The 26,209-nt window shown below is 27.8% G+C and overlaps 1 protein-coding gene across 4 annotated transcripts in view; it reads right to left on the bottom strand.

Annotated features, from left to right (window-relative positions):
• Positions 1–26,209, bottom strand: part of LOC132949852 (receptor-type tyrosine-protein phosphatase kappa) — a 171,185-nt gene that overhangs the window by 86,296 nt on the left and 58,680 nt on the right. For all 4 annotated transcript variants that reach the window (XM_061020936.1, XM_061020932.1, XM_061020933.1 and 1 more), the window contains one exon: positions 12,781–12,893. In XM_061020936.1, coding sequence (XP_060876919.1) covers positions 12,781–12,893 — 113 coding nt within the window. The remainder of the gene's footprint in view (positions 1–12,780; positions 12,894–26,209) is intronic.

Below are 26,209 nucleotides of genomic sequence, written 5' to 3'. Positions count from 1 at the left end.
GTATGACTGTAGATACTTGAAAATTTCACTGAATGTTTATATTAGCATTTTCTATACACGATAAAATTTTGAAAATAATTTGACACTTTTTGAGCTGTTTACAGACATTGTCTGTTTTAAATTTTTTTAGTTTTTTTTCTATAAATGTAAGCGTGATATAATAAAAAGCGTGAAAATTAATATAAGGCTCCTGATATATCGCTCTAATAGCAGTTGAAAAATATTAAAAATACATAGGCACAATTTTTTTTTATAAGCATTGAAAGTTCAAATTTTGACAAAATTTATCAAATCTATAATTTAATAATTATTTTGTAGTAAAAAATTTATAAAATGTTCAACTTTCATAGCTAAGGATTGAAAATTGAAAGCAAGGCTCCACGTAAATAGGTTTTATATAAATTACTTTATTTACAATAATATCATCAAATATACTTGGTAATATCATAGGCTGACTGACCTTTTTCTCTCAGAATCGTTTTTCTTATACAATGATATTATATCATTGAATTCAAATTTAACACCATCCATTACAGTGACCCACTTGTAACCTACTGTACAGAAGAGCGACATCCACTTATCCACCTTTTTTCTTCTTAAGTCGAATGTTTATAGTGTTAGTCAGTAACTCGCGTTTTTAAAATCATATAAATATTCAAAAGACATGACTGTGCAGCGCAGAACCAAATTATTTTCTTTTTAAATGAGCTATGTCTTTAAGAAAAAAAAACAATGATTAAACTGTTTTTGTCAATGATACCTTTCAAGTATTATTCGATAAGTTTATACATATTTGCTAAAACGCCATTATTGTTACTGAACTTTACGTCTTTACTTTTCTTTTTTCAATCATTGGTAGCTTTGTTCTTACTTCCCTACATAAAACATTCCTTCAGACTTAAGCTGAAAAAATATATACATTACAATGATCTATAAATATACTTACTTCGCGTATTTATTATCCATTGTGAACGAGACGTATTCGGGATTAAGAATTTCACAACGTAAACTATTATAAATGAAATGCTACACATTTAATATTGGCACGAATATAAATATTTTCCAACAGCTGTTGTAACAAGATTTATTAATTTATAAATTATATAAATGCCACTGCGTGTTGTAGGTATACAAATGTTAATACATTAAAACAAAAAAAAAATGTTTTACTATGCATCTACGAGTTGAGTTATTCATAAATTAATATGAAGCCAAAAGTTTGTTTTCTGTTTTTTGTGGTATAATCATATATAATATTGTATATAAACATTCTTAAATTGATATGTTTTAGATAAATAATATATTCACAAGATTAATAATTAAAAACATTAAACTGTGAAAACAATATTATGATTATTATATAATATTTAAGATAACGAAAAGTATTGGGTGCAATTAAATTGTTTTAAATATTATTATTTATTGGTTCCTGAAGTTTAATTCTTTTAATTGTATAATTATAATATCTTATGTGTATAGGTATTCTATAGTATATTTACTATATCAAATGTATACAATTTATTAATAAAAATTAAAAAGGTACATCATTTGACTACATAGTTGGTATTACTAAAAATTGGCAATTATTGATATATTGTTATTTACAAAATATGTGATTGAGTTATAACTTATAAGTATATTTTATTGAATGGTAGTAATAAATGTATGGGTAGGTAAAACTGTAGCCGTTATGTAAAATGCGATTTGATAAAAATTATAAGAGGCACTGGGAAAATTTCGAATCGCCAATTTTAATCAAGGTCGAAGAAACTAAGTCAATTTTTATGTCAGTTTGTTTATTTTGTGGACATCTGATTTGGCCATCGCTGTGAATCGAATAATAAATTATAATATTTTTTCATAGGAAACGAATTAAAATAGTTTGCGCTGTTCAATGATTTCGGACCACAATTATTTATACCACCGGCCAAGTGCACGTAATAATAGTACTATTATAGACTCACCCGATAATACGTTTTAGTTTTTTTAGTCGAAAATCGAATCGTTTCAACCGGTACAATATAATTTAATAGTTGGAATACCCCATATCCGTACCGAAAGAAAACATTTAAGAAATAGATTTGGGTCAACGATGTAGATGTTATAATCTAGTGTATCCATTATTATATAGCATCACGATGTTGAGTTTTCACATGTGTAAGACTACACTCAAATACAATAATATACATTTACGATGCACCGATTGGCAACGGTTTGACCGTTGGACGTTAATCTCCTATAAAATTGTATATAATAATTAACACTATTTACCAAGGTCGAGCTCGGTATTAATTGGTTATATTTCTATGATATTTTACTAATTAATACTAATTTAACTATTATAACCACTGTAATAACTATAATTATTGTATTTACTGCACACAGTAACTAGTAGGTAACAAGCAATAATTAAAATGTTAGACACTCATCTATTAACTACCTATAAGTATGCATAATTAAGTAATTCAAACAAATACATTTAAAAATGTTATTTTTTCCATGTAATGATAATTCTTGGGTTTCAACTGGCTATTTTTCTCAATGAATAATACTATAACAAATATATTATATGCATACCATTAAATATTATTATTTTTTATATATTTTGCAGCAACTCGATTAAGATTGAAAAGAATAACTTGGCATTAAAATGATTCAGGGCATTATAATAAAATACAGGACATTTATTCTGTTTTTCAATAAATTATTGTCATGATGAAAGAGCAAATGTCTGAGCACACTATACTGTAAAGTCGCAGACGGACAACAGACTACATTTTAATATAATATAAAAACCGTGCATGTAGGTCTGATATAATATGTTATATGAGGAGCGGGCACATATATTACATAAAATTGTGATTGCAATACTTTTTGATTGTAAAAACCACATAATCTAGCTGTGTACGGGTCAAAGGAAATTTATATGTAAAAAGGAAATGAAAATAACATGATATTATCGCGGTGACGGTGCGCGCGCGCGTTCTCTCTCTTTCTCTCTCTCACTGTGTCTCTGTCACTCTCTCTTTCTCTCTCTCTCTCTGTCTCTATTTCTCTTTCTATGTCTATCTGTCTCTCTCTCTCTCTCTCTCTCTATCTATCTCTGTCTCACTCACGGGGAGTCGTATCTGGCCTCATCCCGTCTTCCAAGGGATCGGAATCATCGTTATAATGCATGTCACTTCAAATTCGTGGTTATAAAAAAAAAAACTTCCCTTAAAATGTCATCGTCGTCGGTTGAAAAAACGTCCATCGCCTTTTCCCTCTATATATTATTCGACGACCGACCGTAATTATTTACATGCGAATCCTTCAACGACGAATATTCAACCAACTTCTTTAATGGTCCCTTTATCCGGTTTCATGTTTGGAACACGACATTATATTGTACGCTTTTATATTATGTACAACGATAATAGTATACGTCGCGGTCGCTCTATACCCCATTCGCTGTGAAACTGACGTCGGAGGTGCTGCTGAAACTGTATACGAACTGGGTCGACCGACTTATGTTTTCCTGACCATTTACGATAATTATTGTTATTTCCAACGGAACGTTGTCACAATTCAAAATTACACAAATATTATGAGTATATTTTCCAAGTACCGTACACGTATAATAATAGTCCATAATATTGACCTTAATAATAAATATTATTGCACGGTACACTTCAACAGCAATACAAACATTTGCCTACCGACCTATAAAATATTTAGATTATAATATATAGAGGTATACGGTAATAATATATATATATATATTGTGCTCCCGCCGCCATTGGTCGTGACTCGTGAGACTTGATTCGATCCAAATATTTTACTTGAAAAATCCTTCTGATGTCGTATACGTTTACCATGACATTATAATGGTATAGAGACTAGTCTGTGGTATTCAAAACGTTTGGAGTAGAAAGTTTCCCCGGTATATATAATATGTTTTATTCATCTTCTATATTATATTATATTATATCCCATCAATAGAATTGAAGAATATACGTACGCACGTATATATATATACATATATGTGATACATAAATAGTCATATATGTATTATAAACGTTTTCATTGCCCGTCATTTTGGTTTCAAAATTATTTAAGATAATAACACGGCAGTGTAGATCAAATTAAATTGTATAGAATACACTAATACACATTGTACGGAGTACACAAAAAATAAAGTTAACACTATTTTTTTGTAAAGGGATTTAAAAATAAGTATTATTCAAGTGCCAATACTTTAAAGTCTAAATGGTATCTATAAAAATATGAAGCAAACAAATAACGATTCAAATAAACAAATTGTTATTGGTATTTTGGAAAAAAAAAAACAGCTTACATTTATAATCAACACTTTATTCGAATTTTAATATCATTCCAGTTTTATGTGTATTTTCGTAGTATAAACATTAAATGAGGGGTTTTAAGTACACACGCTGAATTTCATTATTGAAACTGAATAAACGACCCTTAAATAATGAAAATACTTTTTCCTCAGACTAAGTTTTTTTTTTAATTTATACGGATATAATATGTATATTTACAGCTACCTACCCATTCTTTTATAATTTCTACTAAATATACATGATATAGTTGTGTAAATAACTAATAAGAAAAGTAAATGTTTTAACAATTACCTAGGTGTAGATATTTGATATACGTTGCAGACAATAATGTTAAACTACAAAATATATTTATTTTGTTTACATTTATTATTATATTACACAATCTGTATTAAGTTTACAGTACCTATGTGTAAATAAAGTACAATGAAGACACATGGTTAGTGACTTGTTGAAAAGGTCATACATATGGATGGAACAATGGGCAGTGGGGAGTTATATTGAACTTATAAGTCACTGCATCAATTGTGCAGGTATTAGACACCTTAGACCAGGGGTTCTCAGCCGGTGTGCGCACTAGTGTGTCGCGAATTTACTTAATGCGCGTAGCTAAAAAAATTATTTATTAATACTGTATGTGTCCAATGTATATATATTTTATTTTATTTTATCTTAAATAGATATTATAATGGCGTTATGACGTGATGGTAAAAACTACGGTTCAGAAAAAACAACATTGTGAAGATAGTCTCATTCCCAATTTACGCACAGGTTTATAATTGTTGCTTTTTCAAAAATCCATTAATTATTTTAAGGGCTCTGGTGATCACGTAAATGAGAATTATTTTATAATTTATATTTAGGTGTTTGGACGTTAGTAGAAATCAAAGTTGACAGAATCCATTGGTTTAAGATAAGGCGTTTATAACGGATGTATGATTTTCTTACCTATGTTAAAAGCGACGTTAATTATTAACGATTGAGATTGTGCTACAAAATATAGCTTTGACGTGATAACCTTATTCAATTAATTTATGGTCAACGTTGCTTAGCATATAATTATTGAACACAGTTAAAGTCTATAATATTCTGTTTTAAATGTAATTTCTGCAGCAATATCTTAGACGGAGAATATTATTATTATTTTTTATCTTTTTTCCTTAACACGAAAACTTAAATTTTTTTTAAAAAAATGTTGTTGTATTCAAGAAAGTTTTACAATATGATTTTTAAATACGAAATACACACAACACATAATAATATTATAACTAGGTGTAAATTCTAGCAGAATATATACTAATATAAAATATTGTTTTGACCGTTGTAATAGGGTGAACATAAAAGGTACGCAAGTTATTTTCATTAAAACATGTCAAAATTAACAAGGTTAACATTGTTTTCACAATAATATGACTAGGCATGAATAAGATTAATTTCTTATTTTTTCTCTTGATATTTTAAAAAATGTAATATTTTCTACTCTATTAACATTTTAAAATAATTCTAATTTCAATGATATCACTAAATAATATATAAGTTAAAGAATATTGCTGTTACCAGTCTGTGAATAATTAAATAATTAATTATCAAAAATAAAACATCTAATTTTTAAAATAAACTCATATAAATAGTTATCATAACTTCTTTAAAATATGTAAACGTCAATTACGTCATTCACACAATATTCATTCAATTAATGAATATTATGTAGAAAAAATTGCTTATTATTATTAACAGTAGGTAAATGAGCCATAAATTATTGGTAGATATACTTAGGTATTTGTTTATATTTTAACACATACCTAGTACAATAATATTAATTGGTTTTAATTGAATTTCGTTTTAGTAATATTTATGTGTTATTCAGATGTATAAGCTATATTATTGTAAAGTTTCATTAAAATCCATTCAGCAGTTTTTACGTGAAAGAGTAACAAACATGCTTACAAACTTTCGCGTTTATAATATTAGTAGGATTCACCAATAAGAACTTTGATAATATTGACGTGATGTACACAAATAAAATATGATATATTGATTGGAGCATCGTTAAATGTATACACAATATAAAATTTTCGTCACACAGATAACGAAGAAATGCGTGATAACTCTTAATTTTGCGAATATTTTATTTATTATTTTCGTGCACTAAAGGAATTCCTTCTCCTTGCTACTCCATCAGATTTCGTATACGTAAATAAATATATTTACCTTAGATTTATTCTAATAATTTCAAACAAAAATCACCATTGTATTATGCTATAGAACAGCGGTTCGCAACCCCCTATAATGTCACCAAGAATTTTAACGACCCTTGTGTAATGTTTGCATTAAAAATTTGTTATAAACGGTTATGATTATTATTGTAACAATTATTAATAAATAAAATTAATAATAACAGTACTTGATTCATTATGCTAAAATTTAAAGTCTAACATACCAAGTTTATTTGAAACAAATTTTACAAAAGAAAAAACACTTGCTAGCTATGTTATGTCGTGACGTATTGGTGACCCTAAACAATTTGTTGGTAACCACTAACCATAGTGACCACCGAGGGAGTCGCGACCCTGAGGTTGAGAATCCCTGCTATAGAATGCTATCGCATGCTAAACGTAAAAACAATTAGTTCGCGGTATTTAGGTGTTTAAATTAAAGTTTAGGTAGAATCGAGATCATACGGTGTTCGAGAGTTACACTTTAGAATATTTAAGACATTTAATAAATGTGTTAGTGAAAACATAACGATCAAACGAGATGAGGATACGCCATCCTATTAATGCGGTTCAGCGTTGAATCGATGGCCATTAAGCATTCGTAATGGCCATCGTGATAATGGAATATTTTCTATGATCTTGCTCATCATGTACCTACTACTGATGTTATTCAACCCGTGTAAATTGATTTAACGATTCCATTTATAAGACGTAATAACGTGCTAACGACGCGAACGCACTAGACTCACTGTTGCAATTCAGGTTGGTAGATATTTCGTTGGGATTCGAGTACGCAAATACCTACCTATACAAAATCATTGTGTGTATTGTGTTTAATAGTTTCAATTGAAATATTGTACCTATGCTACAGTACAGTGGTCTCAAACACGTGGTCCGCAAGAAACTTTTATTTCTTCAAAAATATCGAAAATAAACAACTATTGTTAAACAAGACATCAATATGTATACATCTATTTATAATACTAACGCCGGGTTGCATGAAAAATTAATTAATTTAATGGATTAATCAAAAAGACCAATCATGGGCCACTAAATCTTGTCTAAGGAACCACTACCTCGCTATATTGATTCAATAAATGTTTAGTGATTGTTCGTGCGACCCGGCACTAGTGTATTAAACACTGTTATACTAAAATAATTATAATCAATGGAAGATATACATTTTGTCTATACTAATTTTGTTTATTTTGGATTCAATATTAAGATGAGTAAGAAAGTGTTTTTCCCGCAAACCGTCTTTGACGTACAGATATAATATGGCCCATTGGTATTTTGAGTTTGATACCAGTGGTCTAGTCCCAGTTGGAGGGAGCGCAATGGGGCCATGAAATGAACCCTCTACAGACACATACCAGACAGCATTTTGTAATGATAATATTATAATAATGTTATAATAACGTTATACTAATATTATTCGTTATTATAATGTTATAATAATATTATTAAACAAAAAATTGCTTTCTGGGATATACGCACACCATTAGCCGCATTTTTTTTTTTTATTGACATTTAAACGTACCGTCAGTAGGTACCTATGATAATATGATAACATGTCATTAATATTTAATATATACAGGATTAAACACGTAGATTCGCAGATATTTTTTATTTGTGTCCAGGCTGAGTACGGACGAACTATGGAGTAACATACTGATATAGTCTATAAGACATAGGTAATTAAGAAATAGAAATTGTTTGAATTTTATGAGGTTTTCTTACTGCCTTCCCCTTTTTGGAACTCCTGGTCACTTCGCGTAGCACTATATTGGTACTATATTGTATTTATAATAATCAATAGAAGTAGGCGTATAGCTATATTAACATTACACATTAAATTGTACGTATATGTGCATATAAAAAAATTTCATCTGCATGAGTATTGTTGTCGATTTGACATAATAGTGTATATAAGTTCTATTAATATAATATAAAATAAAATTATTATAATATGTATAATAATATGCTCTAATATTTATATTTCTGTTGGTTCATTTATTTATTAGGATAAACGCCATATATGCTCAAGTACAGTGCTTAAGATAATTTATATATGACATAAGTAGATTTATAAAACGTTACTTATAAGTTATTAAGCACATATAAATACTAAAAATGAATAGCAAACTTAAATGTTTACATATTAAATAATTGGTTTGCTGACGAAATTCGTGAATGGGAAAAGTTCAGCCCGGACTCATTTCCCAACTTCAAAATCCTCTCAAAGGGATTATTTTTACCATAATTAATTCGGTGGGTTTTAGTGTAAAAATATGGGAATGTTCTGAAGTTATGTTTAGGTATGTGAAAAGGAATACGTTCTAGAGGGAAACAAGTAATATTATGTTCGTATTTCAGTATGGGAAAAGTGGCGTAGACAAAAGAGTGAATGACTATATTATGTTATGATATAATGTTTAAACAATAATGAAATCGTTGGATTTTAACCATGAATTACAATATAAAAACAACAATAATTGATGATAAGCACGTAAAACTTGTAGTTATTACTATTGTGTTAGTACTATTTAAATTTAATATAGCTATAATTATTTTTAACTTAATTAAATAAGTATTTAAAATAACTACACATACATACGTATGCCCATACACAGATATTCATATGTGAGAAAAGTGGAATTAAATTTGTATAGCGCCTATAAAAATGATCTCCCATAGGCAATAAAAATGTTAAATATATTATCATCTAGGGCGGGTCTAGCACACGACATTATGTTTATATTTTCTAGAAATATTCGTTAATTCGGACAATAAAAAGCAGACATTAATTTCATTGCGACACTTTGTAAATCTTTAACAGTGTTGATACAAGAATACATTTATGTAGGTAAACAACTTTACGAGCACTAAAAAAGGAAATTATAAAACAGTAGGCCTGGTAGTAAATTTTTATATTTAAGTTTCAATAAAAAATAAATGTATATTTTACGCTTCACTGAATAATAATAACAATAATTATCGAGGAATTTTACTTAAAAATAAAATAATATTTTGACTTTTGTGTCTGCGTGTATATGATGTAAAACTATATTATTATAATATATACAATATAGGTATATAATATAAAATTATTCTAATTTACAGACAATGTAAAGTCTTGCGGTCTTGGTAAGGAGACGAACAATTAAAATATTTACACTTTATATATTTTATACTTCAAAAATAGTTGAAGATGTCTGAAATAAAAAATATATATATAATCGTAGACATATGATTCTACTTTTCTTTTTGTATTTTGTTTTAATTTAATCGACCCAAAAACCTAAATATGACGGACTTGTAGTATGATTTATAAGAAATTAGATCAACTTGGTACCTATTAGCCATAAGTTATACACAATACAAATTATGAATGTAACCAAATTATTTTATATAATTTAGAGACCAAATCCTATTATAGTATCCTATTATAATATTTAGAAAAAAATAAAGAAAACGCAAAGTAATAATAAATAATAATATTATATAACTTAAGTAATACTGTACTAATAAACTATAAAGTTATAAAAATCAATGTAATTTCACGTTTTTTCTACTATTTTTTTTTTTATCATTAAGTTAATAGTTAATTTTAATAACTATTATTCTAATTAAAATATTGAATCAGCTGATACAATTATTTAAAAAAAAGTGAACTATTTTTAATTATTATTTACAAACAGGATCCTACAGAGACATTTTAGTAGTAAGTGAGAGTTATACTTCATAAATTATATTGTGTACTTCTACTGTAGCATGTAAACTTTCCTTTAGATAATAAAACGAGATTTTTAAAATATTGATTTTTAAATTTAAATTTACATCAGAAGTGTAAGTATAATATGAATATAATAATATTTTTATTTAAATTATCTAATTAGTTATAAAAGCAATTAAGTAGGTACCTATAATAATTAACTAACGACATTTATGATTTTGTATTACATATTTCTTATATTTCTTATATTTCCTAAAATTTGTTCTTAAAATAAATCAGTAAATGTGTTGTAGTCTGTATTGTTGTATACTTAACCTAATGATTGTAAGTTGATCACATTTATATACGTATATGGAACATTTCTATAGAAGTTAACTCTAAGTAAGTATAATAATCAGTCAATATAATGAACTTACTCACTCAAAAAAGAAAAATATAATACTATACCAACTACTAATAAATTTTCGAAATTACTTATTTAAGTAAGTTAGTAAATTACAAACTAACTTCAAACTTCTTTGAAATATGTACAAAACTACAAACTAATGTGATAATTTTAGCGGTTCATTGATTGCATTCATACACATAACATCACGATTACGTACTCATTTATTTAAAATTGAAAGGCTTACTAGAAAAAAATTAATACTATTTTACTTAATATTTTTTGGATTCTGAGCGGAGCGAATTTTTAATTTGATTTCAATATCCGTAACTAATTTTGTATAAGATTCTGAAAATTGGTTGGACTTAAATTGAAAATGTCTATCATAATTAACACTAAAAATTAACTTTAGACAGTAGACACCTATATTATATATTATAATATATTATAGTTAATACATAATTTTTGCAAAATGTTATGTCGTTATGTTGCGTACCAAAACTTGTACGTAATACGTTTAGTTTTATGACTGTACCAGTAATGTTTTACCTAAAAAATGTTGTGTGGCCCCTCTAAAAAAATGCAATCAAAAACACCTATCCCGAAGTGCAAAAAGATATATTTTTTATCAACTGATAATAAATACCAATACAATAATTGTTATACTTATTATATTTTCTATTTTCTCGACACTGCATATAAGTAATAGTTAAAAGTAAATAAATATAAATGATTTTACTTTTGAACAAAAAAAATAAAGGAAATGTTGTGGGAATGTATTATTAGTAATTAAATATTCATAATATGTACTGAACAATAGATTTATTTTTAGTTCTTTATTGTTATTATTTGAAAGAACTTAATTTGTCAAGAATACAACAATAGTAATAACAATCATAATTTACTAGAGCTTAATATTAAAAAATCTAAGTATATGTATTTTGAAATTTATAATAACAAAAATTTAATATACAATCCGTTAGTTATACACTACTCTAACTGTAATATGTCATTAGATTTTTGTAAATGTGATAAACTTGAACATGTTGACTCAATTAAATACCTTGGGGTGATTTTTGATAGAAACTTGAGGTGGACTGCACATAATATAAATCATGCGGTTAGTATGATACGAAAGCTGTTTTATAAATTCAAATTGTTAAAAGATATTCTCAATACCAAGACCTTGCGTACAGTCTATTCAGTATTTAGCATTTTAGCACTAGTACAATCCATTATTAACTATGGTATATTTTTTTTGGGAAACGCATCTAAGTTTGATTTAAATCCGCTTATTATTACATTAAACTCACTGTTGAGATTTATACTATTAAAACCGTATGATGTTCATGTAGATGACCTTTACAGAACATTCAATGTAAGAAACCTAAATGGCTTGTATATAAGGATTATCCTTAGTTATATTTTTTACATAGATCTAAAAGGATATTACCCGTCACATAGCTATCAAACACGCATGAAACAAACTGTAAATCTGAATATCCCAGTAACCAATAAAGAATTTGGTAGCAAAATGGTTTTTAATGTCGGTATTTGTTTATGTATTAAGCTTAACAACATTAGCTTAAAATCATATAAAAATAAATATCATTATGAAATTTTTTTAAAACATCTAAATCTTAACTTTGTTACATTCTAAAAAAAAAAAAATAACACTTTTAGTTGTATTCTTATCATTATATTACTCTATAATATGAAATGTTTATTCTATACCTATGTAATACGTAAATAATAAAATAGAATATTATATGTATATTTAAATAATTTATTTAAAAATATTTGTGTTGTATTGAACTTGCTGCACCCAACACAAGCTAAGCTTTTGGGGCGGCGTCATTAATTGTTCTATTTTAGTCTTTGTTATCTTTTTGTAAATTATTATATTGACTACTATACTACTATTATTATTACCACTTTATTGGTAAATTTACCGATATTTTTTTTTACGTATATTCTCCATCTCTAAATTATATAAATAGCTGAAAAGCCTGTAGGTGTTCATTATAGACATATTATTATTTACTATGTATGTCATCGCCCGCGCAATAATGCACTGTACCTAATGAATATAACTATAATTACCTGAAACTCTAATTTGTACAGCACGGGATATTTCCGCCTCTGATCACAGTGTTTGACGAAACACTCTTTTGGGATTTTTTTGTCGCCAGATATCACTCCGTTTGGCCCCACAGCTGCAAACAGATAATTAAAATAATTATTATTAAAAGACAAACATAATGTTGTTTTCAAAATGTAAATGATTACTAAGAATTTTAGTTAGGAGAACCAAGTGCAATTTTACTAAGTCTAGTTGGATAGTTACTCTGGAATATACTATAATTCTATATATACTATAGATACCTATTGGAGTTCTCCCTCTCTCCGCCAATCTACTTATATAATCTTATTAGCTACTTCATCTATAAATATTATAAGTTCATAATAACGTGCATTACTGCACCTTACTACTTCCCTCCCCACTGCCATGTGATGCGTGTCGATTTATTGTGAATATTTTACTAGAAGAATTGAAATTTTAAATAATTACAGTACAAAAAGTATAATCGTCACTGTCACCGAAAAAACTAGCACGGTTTATTTATAATCGAGAAAACAAATTAAAGAATATTATTATGATCTGCAAATATGTCCAATGGTGGTATAAGCAGGTTTTTTTTTTACATTTATTTAACTTGTCCCTAGCCGTTACCTATACGTCGGCTATATCACCACAATAAAAAAGAATATAGTGTCGTCCGCGTTAAACAAACGATTTCACATTTCAGCGAATAGTGATTGTGAAAAAATGTTTCCCATTTATACGTTGGGACCTCACGGAACCCCACTAACCGCTATTTTTTCATCATCATCGGGAGCTCCATTAAACTTTGCGAGGGGTTTTCTATTTTTTAGGCGCGCGGAGTAAAAAGCATCAACCCCGAAACTGCAATTCCTATTTGATTTAGAGGCAGTAATAAAATGTTGGAGTCAACTACAGCGTATATTGAAATATGTCTGTAAGTGCATACCACGTAGTGGCCATGTAAACCGTGCTGCACACGTTAACACGCATTTATTATATTTCATCGAGTAAATAATTATAAATAATGTATTTAATTACTTTGACGATTTTACATAATATTATGATTGGTTCTTTTTCTTATTCTGAAATGGATCTGATAATTGTCATAAAATTGTATTGTTTTTACTGGATCAGTATATTTTATAGAAACCATTAACAACACAAGAAAAACGATCGGACGATATTTTCAAAAACTTTCGTTACCGAGCTTTTTTTTATCAATAGGTATCACACGCTATGGCTAACAAACAAACATTAAAAGCTACATTTCGAAATATATTTTTAAACGCTGAACAAAACATAGTGTGTAATATCTTAGTAACTCAGCTATAAGTCCATGTAATCCAGTAGCCGAGTCCCATTTTAAAGACTATATATCGCTTTATGTGTTTTCTCATCAATCATCCGTTATATTGTTAAGTGGTCTAGAACAGTTGAATTATTACTTCGACGATTGTCACATATTTTATTATGAAACTCAGCAGAACCACTCGTTAGGAAGAAAAATTACGACTTTTATTATTTTATTATTTTTTTATAAATTTAATTTAAAAATCATTCGTACCTACCTAATTAAATATCTAATTATTTATTTATACTTTGAACTGTTTATTTTGTGATATGAATTATAATATAAAACATGCATTTAAGTTAAGTATAATTTATTTATCGTTATTTGAAGACTCATTAATTAATCTATTTTCAAACATACTATTTATATTACATATAAAATGAGTCATATTTTTTCCCCAGATAGTATAGTATAATAATATACTAGTCAAAATAATTAACAGAATAAAATTTAAATTTAAGTCATTTTAATGAAATATAAAAACTTAAATTTATTTTAGTAAAATTAAAAAAAAACATACATTTTATGAAAAAATACAATGTTTTATGAAAAATGTTCTGTCAAATTTATCAATTTTATTTACAATAGACTTTTATACAACACAGTAACACACCTAGACTAACCTAAACTTAGACTGGTTATACGTGTTGTAATAATATTAACGATCAGAATGTAATCATTTTGACTGTATGTTTATAACCATAGAGTTTCCAGTGTAAAATGTGTACCTAATACACTGAGTTACTGACGTAAAACCGATAAACCACATAACAATTTGACTAAAAATTAAAACTAAATTCAATTTTCACCTCGATTGACGTGTTTGTTAGAGGGTAAAGGTGTTTAACGTGTGTATATGCAATATGCATATGTGTACATAACAAATATATTATTAAACTATAAATATGTAATAAGGTTTATTCACATAATAGCTGATGGTTGAACGTTTTACACGTTATATACGTTTTTGTATTTCCTTTTCGTACTTACAATTATACTGTCGATGAAACAATAATAATAATAATAATAATTTATGATTATTATTATTACTATTTGAATAGAAACACATATATACCTACCAGACATAATTTGAAAATAAAAACAAAATGCAAACTTATTATAATAATATAATAATATAACAGGTAATAAACGTGTCACGAATATTTGTCATTGGAGTACACGTTTTTATGGTTATTTATGTCGGGCACATATCAAATAAATTACTAATGGGATTCGCACCCCTGCGGCCACCAACACCCCTTCCACACATTGCTCGCTAACCTCGCCGAAGCTTTATTTGTTTCGCTCGAAAAGAGGCCAAAGTGGACTACTACCGTTTCTGAAATGTTTACCATGATCCCCGAAACTACGCAAGTCACGTCAGTGAAACGTAGTAAACGTTAGGTTATTGGCGTGTGGTGCTATAGATATTATATGTCTATCGACTCGTTCAGATTATCAACGCTTCGCGGGTTATCCACCTCTCCTGTAATAAACAATCAACAAAAAGTGGATCTGGTGTAGTATTTTAAGAGTCCATAATTTTGATGTCTAAGGTCCTAACATTTTTTTTTTTGTTTTCTATATCAAAGCGGACGGAGTAGAATTTTGCGACACAATGTCATTAGAAAATTATAACAAAAGCTTGATAAAAAAAATAAAAACTAATAGGATTATGATTTTTTTTTTTTTTTAATTATTCAGTACTTTTAACTATATAGGTATATAATAAAATCCTGTAGGCTTATATACATTATATAGTAAGAAAACCGTTCGTCTTCTTGGTACTATTGTTTACTCAAAAGATTTTAAGGTGTCAACTGAGAAATAAAATGTCCAATTATTATTGTATATTACAATATAAGTAAAATAATACTGTGAAACCTTTCTTAGCAAATCTAAACAGCGGCACCTCAAATAGTGGACAAGGTTTTAGCAACCTGTGGTGCCCGTTATTTAGAGGTTTCACTGTAACACATTAGAGCATGATGAGTACAATAATAATTATGATATCAATCATGAATATTATTATGATACTGATATCCATAACAACGCATTTTACCAAATTCACTAAAATTCCTAAAAACGTTATAAATTAAAATCATCTAACATCAGGATATAAAATACATATTAAGCAAATATTAATAACTAATGACAATATACCATAATAATATGTATTATATTTTTAATTAAAAACAAAATACCTGTTTATATATAATCGGGATTTTGCTTTATAAAAAAAAATATATAAGCTAGGTAGGTACTTATACGATTTCTTATTTTTGTAAAATTAATTTTTACGAGTATTTTTGTTTGATGTGAATTTTAATTTATATTTCCCATATTAAATTTATACATTCATACAACAATACTATGAACTTTTACAAGTTTTCATGGCTTATACCTAATCGTTTTTATTTTTAAGAGACCATATTCGTATAATCAATAGTTTAAAAACGCATTGTACAAAGTAGTTGTTATCATGATTTATAATTTATTATTATTAGATTAATTGTATCGTATCAGATTGTGCAAGAAAATAATTTCATTACAGAGACATTGATTATTTTAATAATTGTATTGTATTTCTAACAGTTTTAAAAATGTATATTATTAAAGTGGAATGATTAGAATATCATGATAAATCCATTACAAGCTAAATGAGCAATTAACCAAAGTATTTATAATTCATATAAAAAATGAGAATTTATAATTGTTAAAAGTCTCTTCAATTAAATAAGTTTGAAAAATGTATTATTATAACGTTCTAAAGAAAAGACGACGTGCCAAATCCGAGTATTGAACTGTGACAACCGCTGCCGTGTACCTATGCATTTGCCATTCATTTCCTTTTCTCATTTATTACACAACTATGGACATTAGACCTATATATAAACCAAATGTATCATATATTAATATTTAATGGACTTCGCCATCTTCATTTCCAAAACTCAAATGTCGGTGCCAATATGGCGTTAGTTCAATATTATGGACGCAATGGCAACGTGATGCATATAAAATATAAATGTACACAAAACGTTTGTTTTGTGAAATAAAAATAGTAATGACCGTGCATTATAGTTTCAGACCTATGAATATTATAATAATATATCAGTCACAGTTAGGTAACCACGTTTTGAACACAGACCAGTTCCTGTGTATTGAAGTTGATCTGTAAACTGTGCTATATGGTCGCATGACCCTCGAAAACATAATTCGTTAAACTTTATTTCATATTAGTAACCTTATTTATTATATACATAATAATATTATACACCACAGACAAATTCAAAGTCATTGCGTATTCCGTATAATCTATTTGACTAGAAAACAACATACGCAGAGCTTTAAGACAATAATAGTTATTAAACTTGAAACTTTTCGCAACACCACATTGTTACACTGTATATGTACTCTAAAACTTATATAAATCCGCTGATGTAGCTCTTAATTCGAATGTACAGGATTATGAGACATTCGCCGTTTGCGTGGTGTTTACGGCAAAGTAATCGAAATCATCGCACAGCGAACTTGCTACAGGCGTCGCCCATTATATTATAAAGCAACTACTGCTCTGACGGCGTCCATCACGTGTGACATCCCAACTATAAAGTATAAACCGGCCATATCAATCTAGAACTTCCAACCAATCACAATTCAGTCCAAGACAGCCCCCCTTCCCTCCCATTTGTTTAAGGCCCTGTTGTCGAATCGTGATTTTGACTTTTGATTCTTTTTTTTTTTTAAAACTTTATAAGTTTGTAAATCGTCAGCAAATAATAATTAACGCTGAAAAACTGAAAACGTTAAACCCTCGCGCGTAAGTCATCGACGGAGATAAAAACAATAGTGATGACGATTGTATAATTCCTCGGCCCCGCCACCGACGTCAGGCGGAACAGCCGCCGCCACACAATAGGACTGCAACACCCTCCCCTCTTACACACCCGATCTAACGCTTTCTGCGTACGACTTGACAAAATACGACAGTCCTTATATATTATTATAAACGCATTTTATTATAATGCGCGGCAAGATTAGTAATGGTAGGTCACCGATCACGAATCGTCTCGATTTTTCAATTGCAGCACACCATGACGACACAGATGGGAACTACAAATTACAATGACGCATTTCGAAGTTTAGTATATTATATTAATACATATTATTGTATATTAACACTACGCAGTTTTAGCCGTCAAAAGATATAATATGTTTATTATTATTGTATATTCGACATGAGGACGTAAAAATTGTATCCAATCAACAAATACGTAAATGCTATTTAAAGATTTTTTAAATTTAATTACGCAAATAGTTTAAGTCTACACAAGCTTATGTACATTAATAATTTTGGTGACGTGATTACAACAACAGGAATGACAGATTGGCACCCTGCAGTATAGTGTCACCCGGCTGTTTGATTTCACAGGACTAAAGTATGTCCCTTGGCCAGCATCTTTTTAACCACCTGTTACAGTGGCGCACCCAGTCATACCCAATCGTGGTATATAAAATTCAAAAAATGTTGCTATACTTTACCATGAAACGCAATGGATGCTTTAAATTTATGTGAATAAATAAAAATATTTGAATCAGTATTTATACTTTTGAACATATTTTCAACGTTACCATGTAAATACAAGTACGGCTGAGAGATCGTTTTCCACATTACGGCCAATCAAAACATACCTCCGAAACGCAATGAGACAGTCACGTTTATATGGATTGGTAAATCTTTACGTATACATCGAGAATTACAAAATAAAGAACCCGAAGTATTAGCAGTTTTTTTCTGAAAAGGGATCCAGGAAACTTCAATTTTAAATTGGTTTTTCATTATATTTAGTTATATAATAATTAATTATTATTATAATAATAGGTACCTATAGGTATGTGGTAATGATAAAAAAAAATTATTATTTAAAAAAAAAAGTGGTAATTGTTAACTTGTGTGTAAGAAAAGTAAAAAAATATTTGAGACCCCCCCCCCCCCCAACCTAACCTTGGTGCGCGCATGGACTCTGTTATGATTTCTGTGATGGTATACGAGAATGACGGTGGTTTGATTTATACAATCGGTAAATCACCTAAATCATCGTACAAGATATTATTATATTAGTGATCGATATTCAACGGAATTACGGAATAATAATAATAATATTATATGGTACCGATGAGCCACCGACAAACAAAGGCTGTACGCGTTTCCAAAACCGAGGTTAACACGTCACGTGTCACTTGTGTGCGTGAAAACTACTATACTTATGCAGAGTATATTGGAATACTATCAAGATATTTTCTGTACATTATATTATACTGGATTGCGCATTGCACTAGATAGTTTCGATAACTCATCATAAAATGCAGTCTTTACCAGTGCACTTGTGGTACATACAGCGCAAGCAGTGCGCCTGCGCGATATGTCATTACGTCGAGAGGGTATGTATGGCATATATATTATATTAATGTATTAAGTGGGGAATAATAATAATACAATGTAATAATGTGAAAATATATGACTATACGACACACGACCAATGTATCTGTATTATATACCAGCAGTGGCGTACTCACGGGGGGGGGGGGGGTGTCATGGGGTGTTCAAACCCCATGACCCCCCCTCATCGGCCGTATTTTTTTTCTCACTATTTCATATGCGTATTACAAATTTAATATTTTTTTACCAACAATATCAAGATTATTGATTAAGTGAATAAATTAATATAATAAATGAAAATAAATGAATGTATTGAATTTACAATGATGTGTTTTTTCGATGATTTATTTATTTATTTTCATTTGTTTGTGTACACGATAAGTAGCTGAAACAATGCTTCGATTTTCAACTTCAGTATATTGATCGATGGCAAAGTGAATCTAGTTGGTGCATCGGGGAGGTCAAAATCCCATACTCCCATTAGTGTTGAAAAGCACCGAGAAAAAAAAAAGAAAACCGGGAATTTTTACACTAAATAGGTTTTCGACAAAATCGATTTTGGTTTTTGGTGTAACTCTAAAATAAATGACCGTAGATACATGAAATGTTCACTGGTTAGTTATTTATTTTGAACTGTTTACGGACATTTTCGGTTTCCAATTTTGTTTATTTTTTTTTCTGTAAATGTCAATAAAATTTTAATTGTTCTGTAAAAAAGCTTAAAAATTTAATAGAAGGCTCTTAATATATTGTTAAAATTACATTTAAAAATATAAAAAATCCATATGCACAATTTATTAAATGTTTATTTTATCAATACCTATATGGCTATAATTGATAACATTTTCAAAATATTTTGACTTGTTTTGAGCTGTTTAGTTTTTTTTTTCTATACAAATTAATAAAATTTTATTTGTAGGCCAAAAAGCAAGGCTGGGCATTAATAAGTTGATAAGTTAAAGTTATGTTACTTTTAACTAAGTTAATTAACGAGTTACTTTTTTCTTATGTTATTCAGTAACTTACGAGTTAATTAATTTTACTGCTACGTTAACTAAATTTTTTTCCTAAGCCACAGGTTTAAAATAAATTCAATTTTGTAAAAATTAATTTTATAAAAAAAAAATCAACAAATATTAAATATATTAATTAGTAAATAATAATTTATAATAATAGTTATTATATTGCATATTCACAGAAAATATTATATAACTATATTATAGACGGAAATGTTATACGGGTTACTGTTAATATTACTTTCTTACAATATTGTATCGTAACTATTGTTTGAAATGTTGAATAAAAATATGGATAAAACTATAAACTATTAACTTAGCTAATAGTTGCACATCTCATTCAAAATGGAGTCATTTAAATAAATATTTTAAAGAAACGTCGCGGGCCGTGATAACAGGCCGCGGGCCTATGTACAGATAAGTTTATATTATAAGTATAACAAGTATACAAATCAAAAATGTACAGGTTCATAAAAAATTAATTTTAAAAAGAAAAAGATTTATTCTTGTTGGCGATGCACAATATCCTATAAATTGACCAGTTACAGAAGTAGTTAGTAGTGTAAAACGGTAAAGGGAATGGATAGAGATCATGGACTGAAACTTGAAAATATTGTGTTTTGAAATGTTTGGTAAATTATTATGGTTTTATAATGATTATTAAAGTATGAATGTTGAAAAGCTTAGGTTTGGGTTGCATTATTTTACTTTTGATATTCATAATATGATATACCAAATACAGCTCACTTAGGTACTGACTACTGAAATGGTAAAATACATAATAACACGAAATTTGTAAATATTATGACTATGGGTGGCGTGGAGGAGCAGAGCACTATTGAATTTTAGTAAATTTTCAGAACCCACCGCATAGAAAATTCCTGAGAACGCCACTGTATACCAGACCTATATTATGTTGTATATTAATACCAATATTACCACAACAACCATGGTAATAACAATATTATAATAAATCTTATAATTTATAAGTATAATGAAAATCGGTTAGAAAAAAAATTTGTAGCCAGCCCAAAAAAATATTAAGCCCATAAAACATATTTATGTTGAAAATATTTTCAAAATCGTTAGTGCTTTCTGAAATATTTAGTGTCTTACCCTGTATATAATATGACTATAAACAACTATAATTGCATTAGGCACAATAATATTATAATAATTGTATTATGCGCGTCAATACGACTACATGCAGTCTACAAGCTCTATAATGAATTTTGGTATCGTAATAATCCTAATACACAATAGCAGATTATATGATTGTGGGCCTTAATCAATGAAGAAACAAATACAGCCCAGTTGTTATCCCTGCTTAAAGTATGAATCATAATATTGGGTGAATCATTCATCATGAGTGCATTGATATGCTCATAACTAAAGACCGGATTTATATTCCTTTAAAATATCTAAAATATGATGTTAATATTCTCTAAAAAACCTTCAAATATTCTCATTATATTCTCTTAAAAATTTAAAAAATATGCTAAAATATGCGAAAATAATCAATAAACATAATTATTTGCTTAAATATGCATTTTAAAATTATTTTTTCAACATTATTTTAATAGTGAGATATTAATTAGGTCTTAAACGTTGCGTATTCTTATGGAATATTATTGCACTTTAATAAAAGTTGAAAATGATAAAAAGAAAAAAATTGTAAATGTTCAAACAATTTTTCGTGGTACCGTAATATTAAAATTCAAAATAAATACAACATTTTTCTCACAATTTACGAAATATTCCAAAATATTCTAAATGTGTTAAATATTCTCTAACCCATGAAATATTCTCAAATATGCAAAAAAAAACTTTTTTCTATACGCATTCGGAATTGAACGAATCGTCCACATTTTTTACTCTCATAAGACTGCATAGACCCAGTAACGATATGTAAATACATATAAATCCGGTCTTTACTCATAACTTTATAATGACCCACTGTTAAGAACATAATATAATAGAAAAATCGTTTTTACATAGTAGATTATATAATTTTAAAGTTAAAATTTGCATGGATTAATAATTTTGTAGTAACATTAATATCGATATTACTTACTTTAGACAGTCCTTGAATTCGTATTTTGTCTGTTTGATGTTTACGGGCTGATAGGAAAAATAATGACATGTACCTACCTATGATACCCCGTGCCCGTGACTATGATTTTCACAAATTATGAGTGTTACGCAGAGCTTATGCTAATGAAATTTTAGAACTGCACATCACGTTTGTTTTGCGGAAGTGAAAAAATTTGCATTCGTGATAGTGGTAATTGTTACTTTTGGTAATAATTATTTATTTATGCATATTAATTGTTTTTCGACTTAAATATAGTTAATAGTAATAGTAGCTATAATAATAGTGACAAAATACAATAATAATAAATAAAATAAATCATGTAAGAGAAATACAACAGTTATAATAATAATTGGTTACAATTCTGGACTATCGTGGTTTTAATTTTTTTATATTCATAAATGTATATATTTATTTACTATCAATGTCTTAATCATAATTTCTAATAATTTCTGAAAATAGATATATCAGCTCATATGTCAAATCATTACAAATTCAAATCATACTCATGTTTATGAACAGCACAGAATTTAATGAAGAACTGCATATTTTAATTTAGAACTGTTTTTTTTGTATACAACTGTATATTAGCACAAGTCCTGGTGTTACTCACGTACAACTAATAACCTGACCGGAATAATGCAAATTAGCAGTTAGGTAAATTTTAAAGAAAAAAGCGGGAAATGTTGACTTTTATACTATACACATTCCGGTTGTAAGTACCCTAAACATAATTCAATCAGGATGAAGTCGTTTTCGTATGGTGTTGGTTTTATAGTTTATATCATGTGAGGTGTCATATAATATTTATAAATCGACACAATTTTATATGATTTAAAAAAAATAATAAGTGGACGGACACGAGAGACACTTACTTTTCGTGGAACGCCACTCGTACACTGTTAAAATTTTATATTTTTATTTACATTTATAATCATCTAATATTATAGGTGTAGGACTACATTATGTTTATACAAAAATAAATACAACTATATATATATTAGAGTTTTAAGTTTAAAAACGTGGGTAGGATGGGGAACTTAAACGAAAATTTAATAACAATTCATTCTTCATAATTTTGTAAGTCTTAATATCCGCTTAAATGTCAATTCAAACTTTGAAGTATCACGCTAAGTATTTTTTTTAACTTTTCCCATTCATTTTAATCAGATATCATGTGTTTTATTTTCGTTTCTCAATTTAAAAACAAAAATAATGTTAAATTAAAATATCTCATTCGAAGTTTTTGTTTTATATTTTTAAAATTTCTTCCGGGGACGATGAACTTGTATTATTGTTATATATAGATAACTATTAAGATATAAATTATAATAAATTTATTATAATATTTAATACTGAGTTTAAATTATCTTCCGTAAAAACTATATGAGATTTTATTATTTATTCAAATAAATATAATGTACCCTATCGCAAATAATGAGATACATTTTCAATTTTGATTATTACGTATCACAATATTATAATATATATTTTTTATAACCATAATATGGTTAAAATCTAAAAATGTGTACGACCTACATATATTGTATGCTATTTATTATCGAATGCTTTAAATTGTAATCAAGACGTTGAATTATTAAAAATATTAAATTTGTATAATTTTTATCAGACGTGTTTAAACTTTTAAAATGTTTTTCCTTATACTGCAATATATATTATCTACTACGCTAAAAGATGAATAAGAAACATCGGAAGAAACATTAACCCACAGAATAGATAACATCTCGTTAAGATAATAATATGCATCATATAAGATGATTCATTTAAAATTTGGTTTCAAAAATATTCTGATTATAATATTATTATCATTATCATCATCATAGTGACATTATCTCATTAATCTTAATATTTTTATTAAACAATATAAAAACAAAAGTATAACTTGTGTCGTACTAGATAATACTCAAAAAGCTTCTCTAGAATAATACCCTTGTCCATTATACTATCATAAGTATTGTCTTCTTTTGGAATTTTTTAAAGTCAACATTTTTTCTTACCAAAAGATTTAAACTTAATAATATTTAGAATTGAAAAACATTGTTATGCTTAAAAGAAGAAGAAAAAAAGATTTACGTGAGTAACAAAAGTATGCGTATATTTTAAAATCTTGGAGGATTTGAAAATGTTGACGCAAATAAAAATAAAAATAATTATTACGGATCGTAACAGTCGAAAAAAAAAATGATAGTTGATCAACTTTTCATTATTATTTTTTTTTTTTAAATATCGACAACTACTTTTCATATTTTATCATCTCATGTTATATACATAGGTATGCAAACTCACTTTTGAATGGGTTTTTTTTTCAACTGAAGTAATAAATGTATATAAAACGAATCGCATTGTACAGCTTTCGTTTCCGAACAATGCAGCCTCTTTATATACCTATAGGTAGTACATTCTTACGAACTATACTCAATAACATAATTGAAATCCAATTTATAACCAACTGTGATTTTTTTCTAATTCCAACTCGAGTGCGACTCATTCCGAAACAAATTTAGCATGTGGGTATAATACAATATATTTTTATACGAGGTACGTATAATGATTAATGGCTAAATAATACGTGAACCTATACCCACAACTCTGTGCTAGAAAATAAGAAATATATTCAAGTTCGTTATGAATTTTTAAAACTGATTTGTATATTTACAGCAAGCTACACATTGTCGATACCGTGGTAAATTATGTAACGAACGCCGCAATTAATGTTATGATTTTTCTCGCGTACGTATCAATCGTATCATCATTGGTTATAAATACTAGTGTTTAATGGTATTATTAATATAAATATTCTAAAGTAAAAGTGTGTATGATAGTTGTTAGTAATTAGTAATTACACGAACACCACCTATAATATATTATAATATTAAAAAAATATAAATAACAAAAAAGTTCTTGTAATATCGTCCGTCGATGCCTATATTTGTAACAACAAAATATGTGTGCGCCGTTTTCTTTTGCATTTTCGAACATAACACTCGAGTTATTCTCACTTGTTTGTTTACATTTCGGTTCTTTTTTTCCCCTTTTCTAATTTTATATTCTGACAGATTTCGTTTTTAAAATGATCATATATATATATATATGTGTTTTTTTTCTTCTCCACATTTATTCAATCTTATTCCGTCGTACTACTATTACTCACGATTCATCCCCTTATTCGCCGTTGCCAGATAGACATGGCACAATTGGGAATATCTTAAAAACATATACCATGTACCACTATAGAATGATTCGCTAAAAACGCTATGCAATATTTTTAATTTTTTGAAGTTTTTATGTCAATTAAAATATTAAGTTTTTTAAAACTGATTTCCATTTACACTAAATTATGTCGTCAGCTTAGAACTACAAAACAGTAGTTTTGATCAAAATATTAATCAACTGGTTGAAAAAATCAGAACAGTAATTATATTTTATTTTTTCAACAAATATCTGCTTATATTTTGTATGTACTTACTTAATATTAACTAAATCGGATTTATGTTTATTGTATGAT

Source organism: Metopolophium dirhodum, chromosome 8 (assembly GCF_019925205.1).
Source record: "Metopolophium dirhodum isolate CAU chromosome 8, ASM1992520v1, whole genome shotgun sequence".
NCBI classification, from domain to species: domain Eukaryota; kingdom Metazoa; phylum Arthropoda; class Insecta; order Hemiptera; family Aphididae; genus Metopolophium; species Metopolophium dirhodum.
This window is presented reverse-complemented; position numbering and strand designations above follow the sequence as displayed.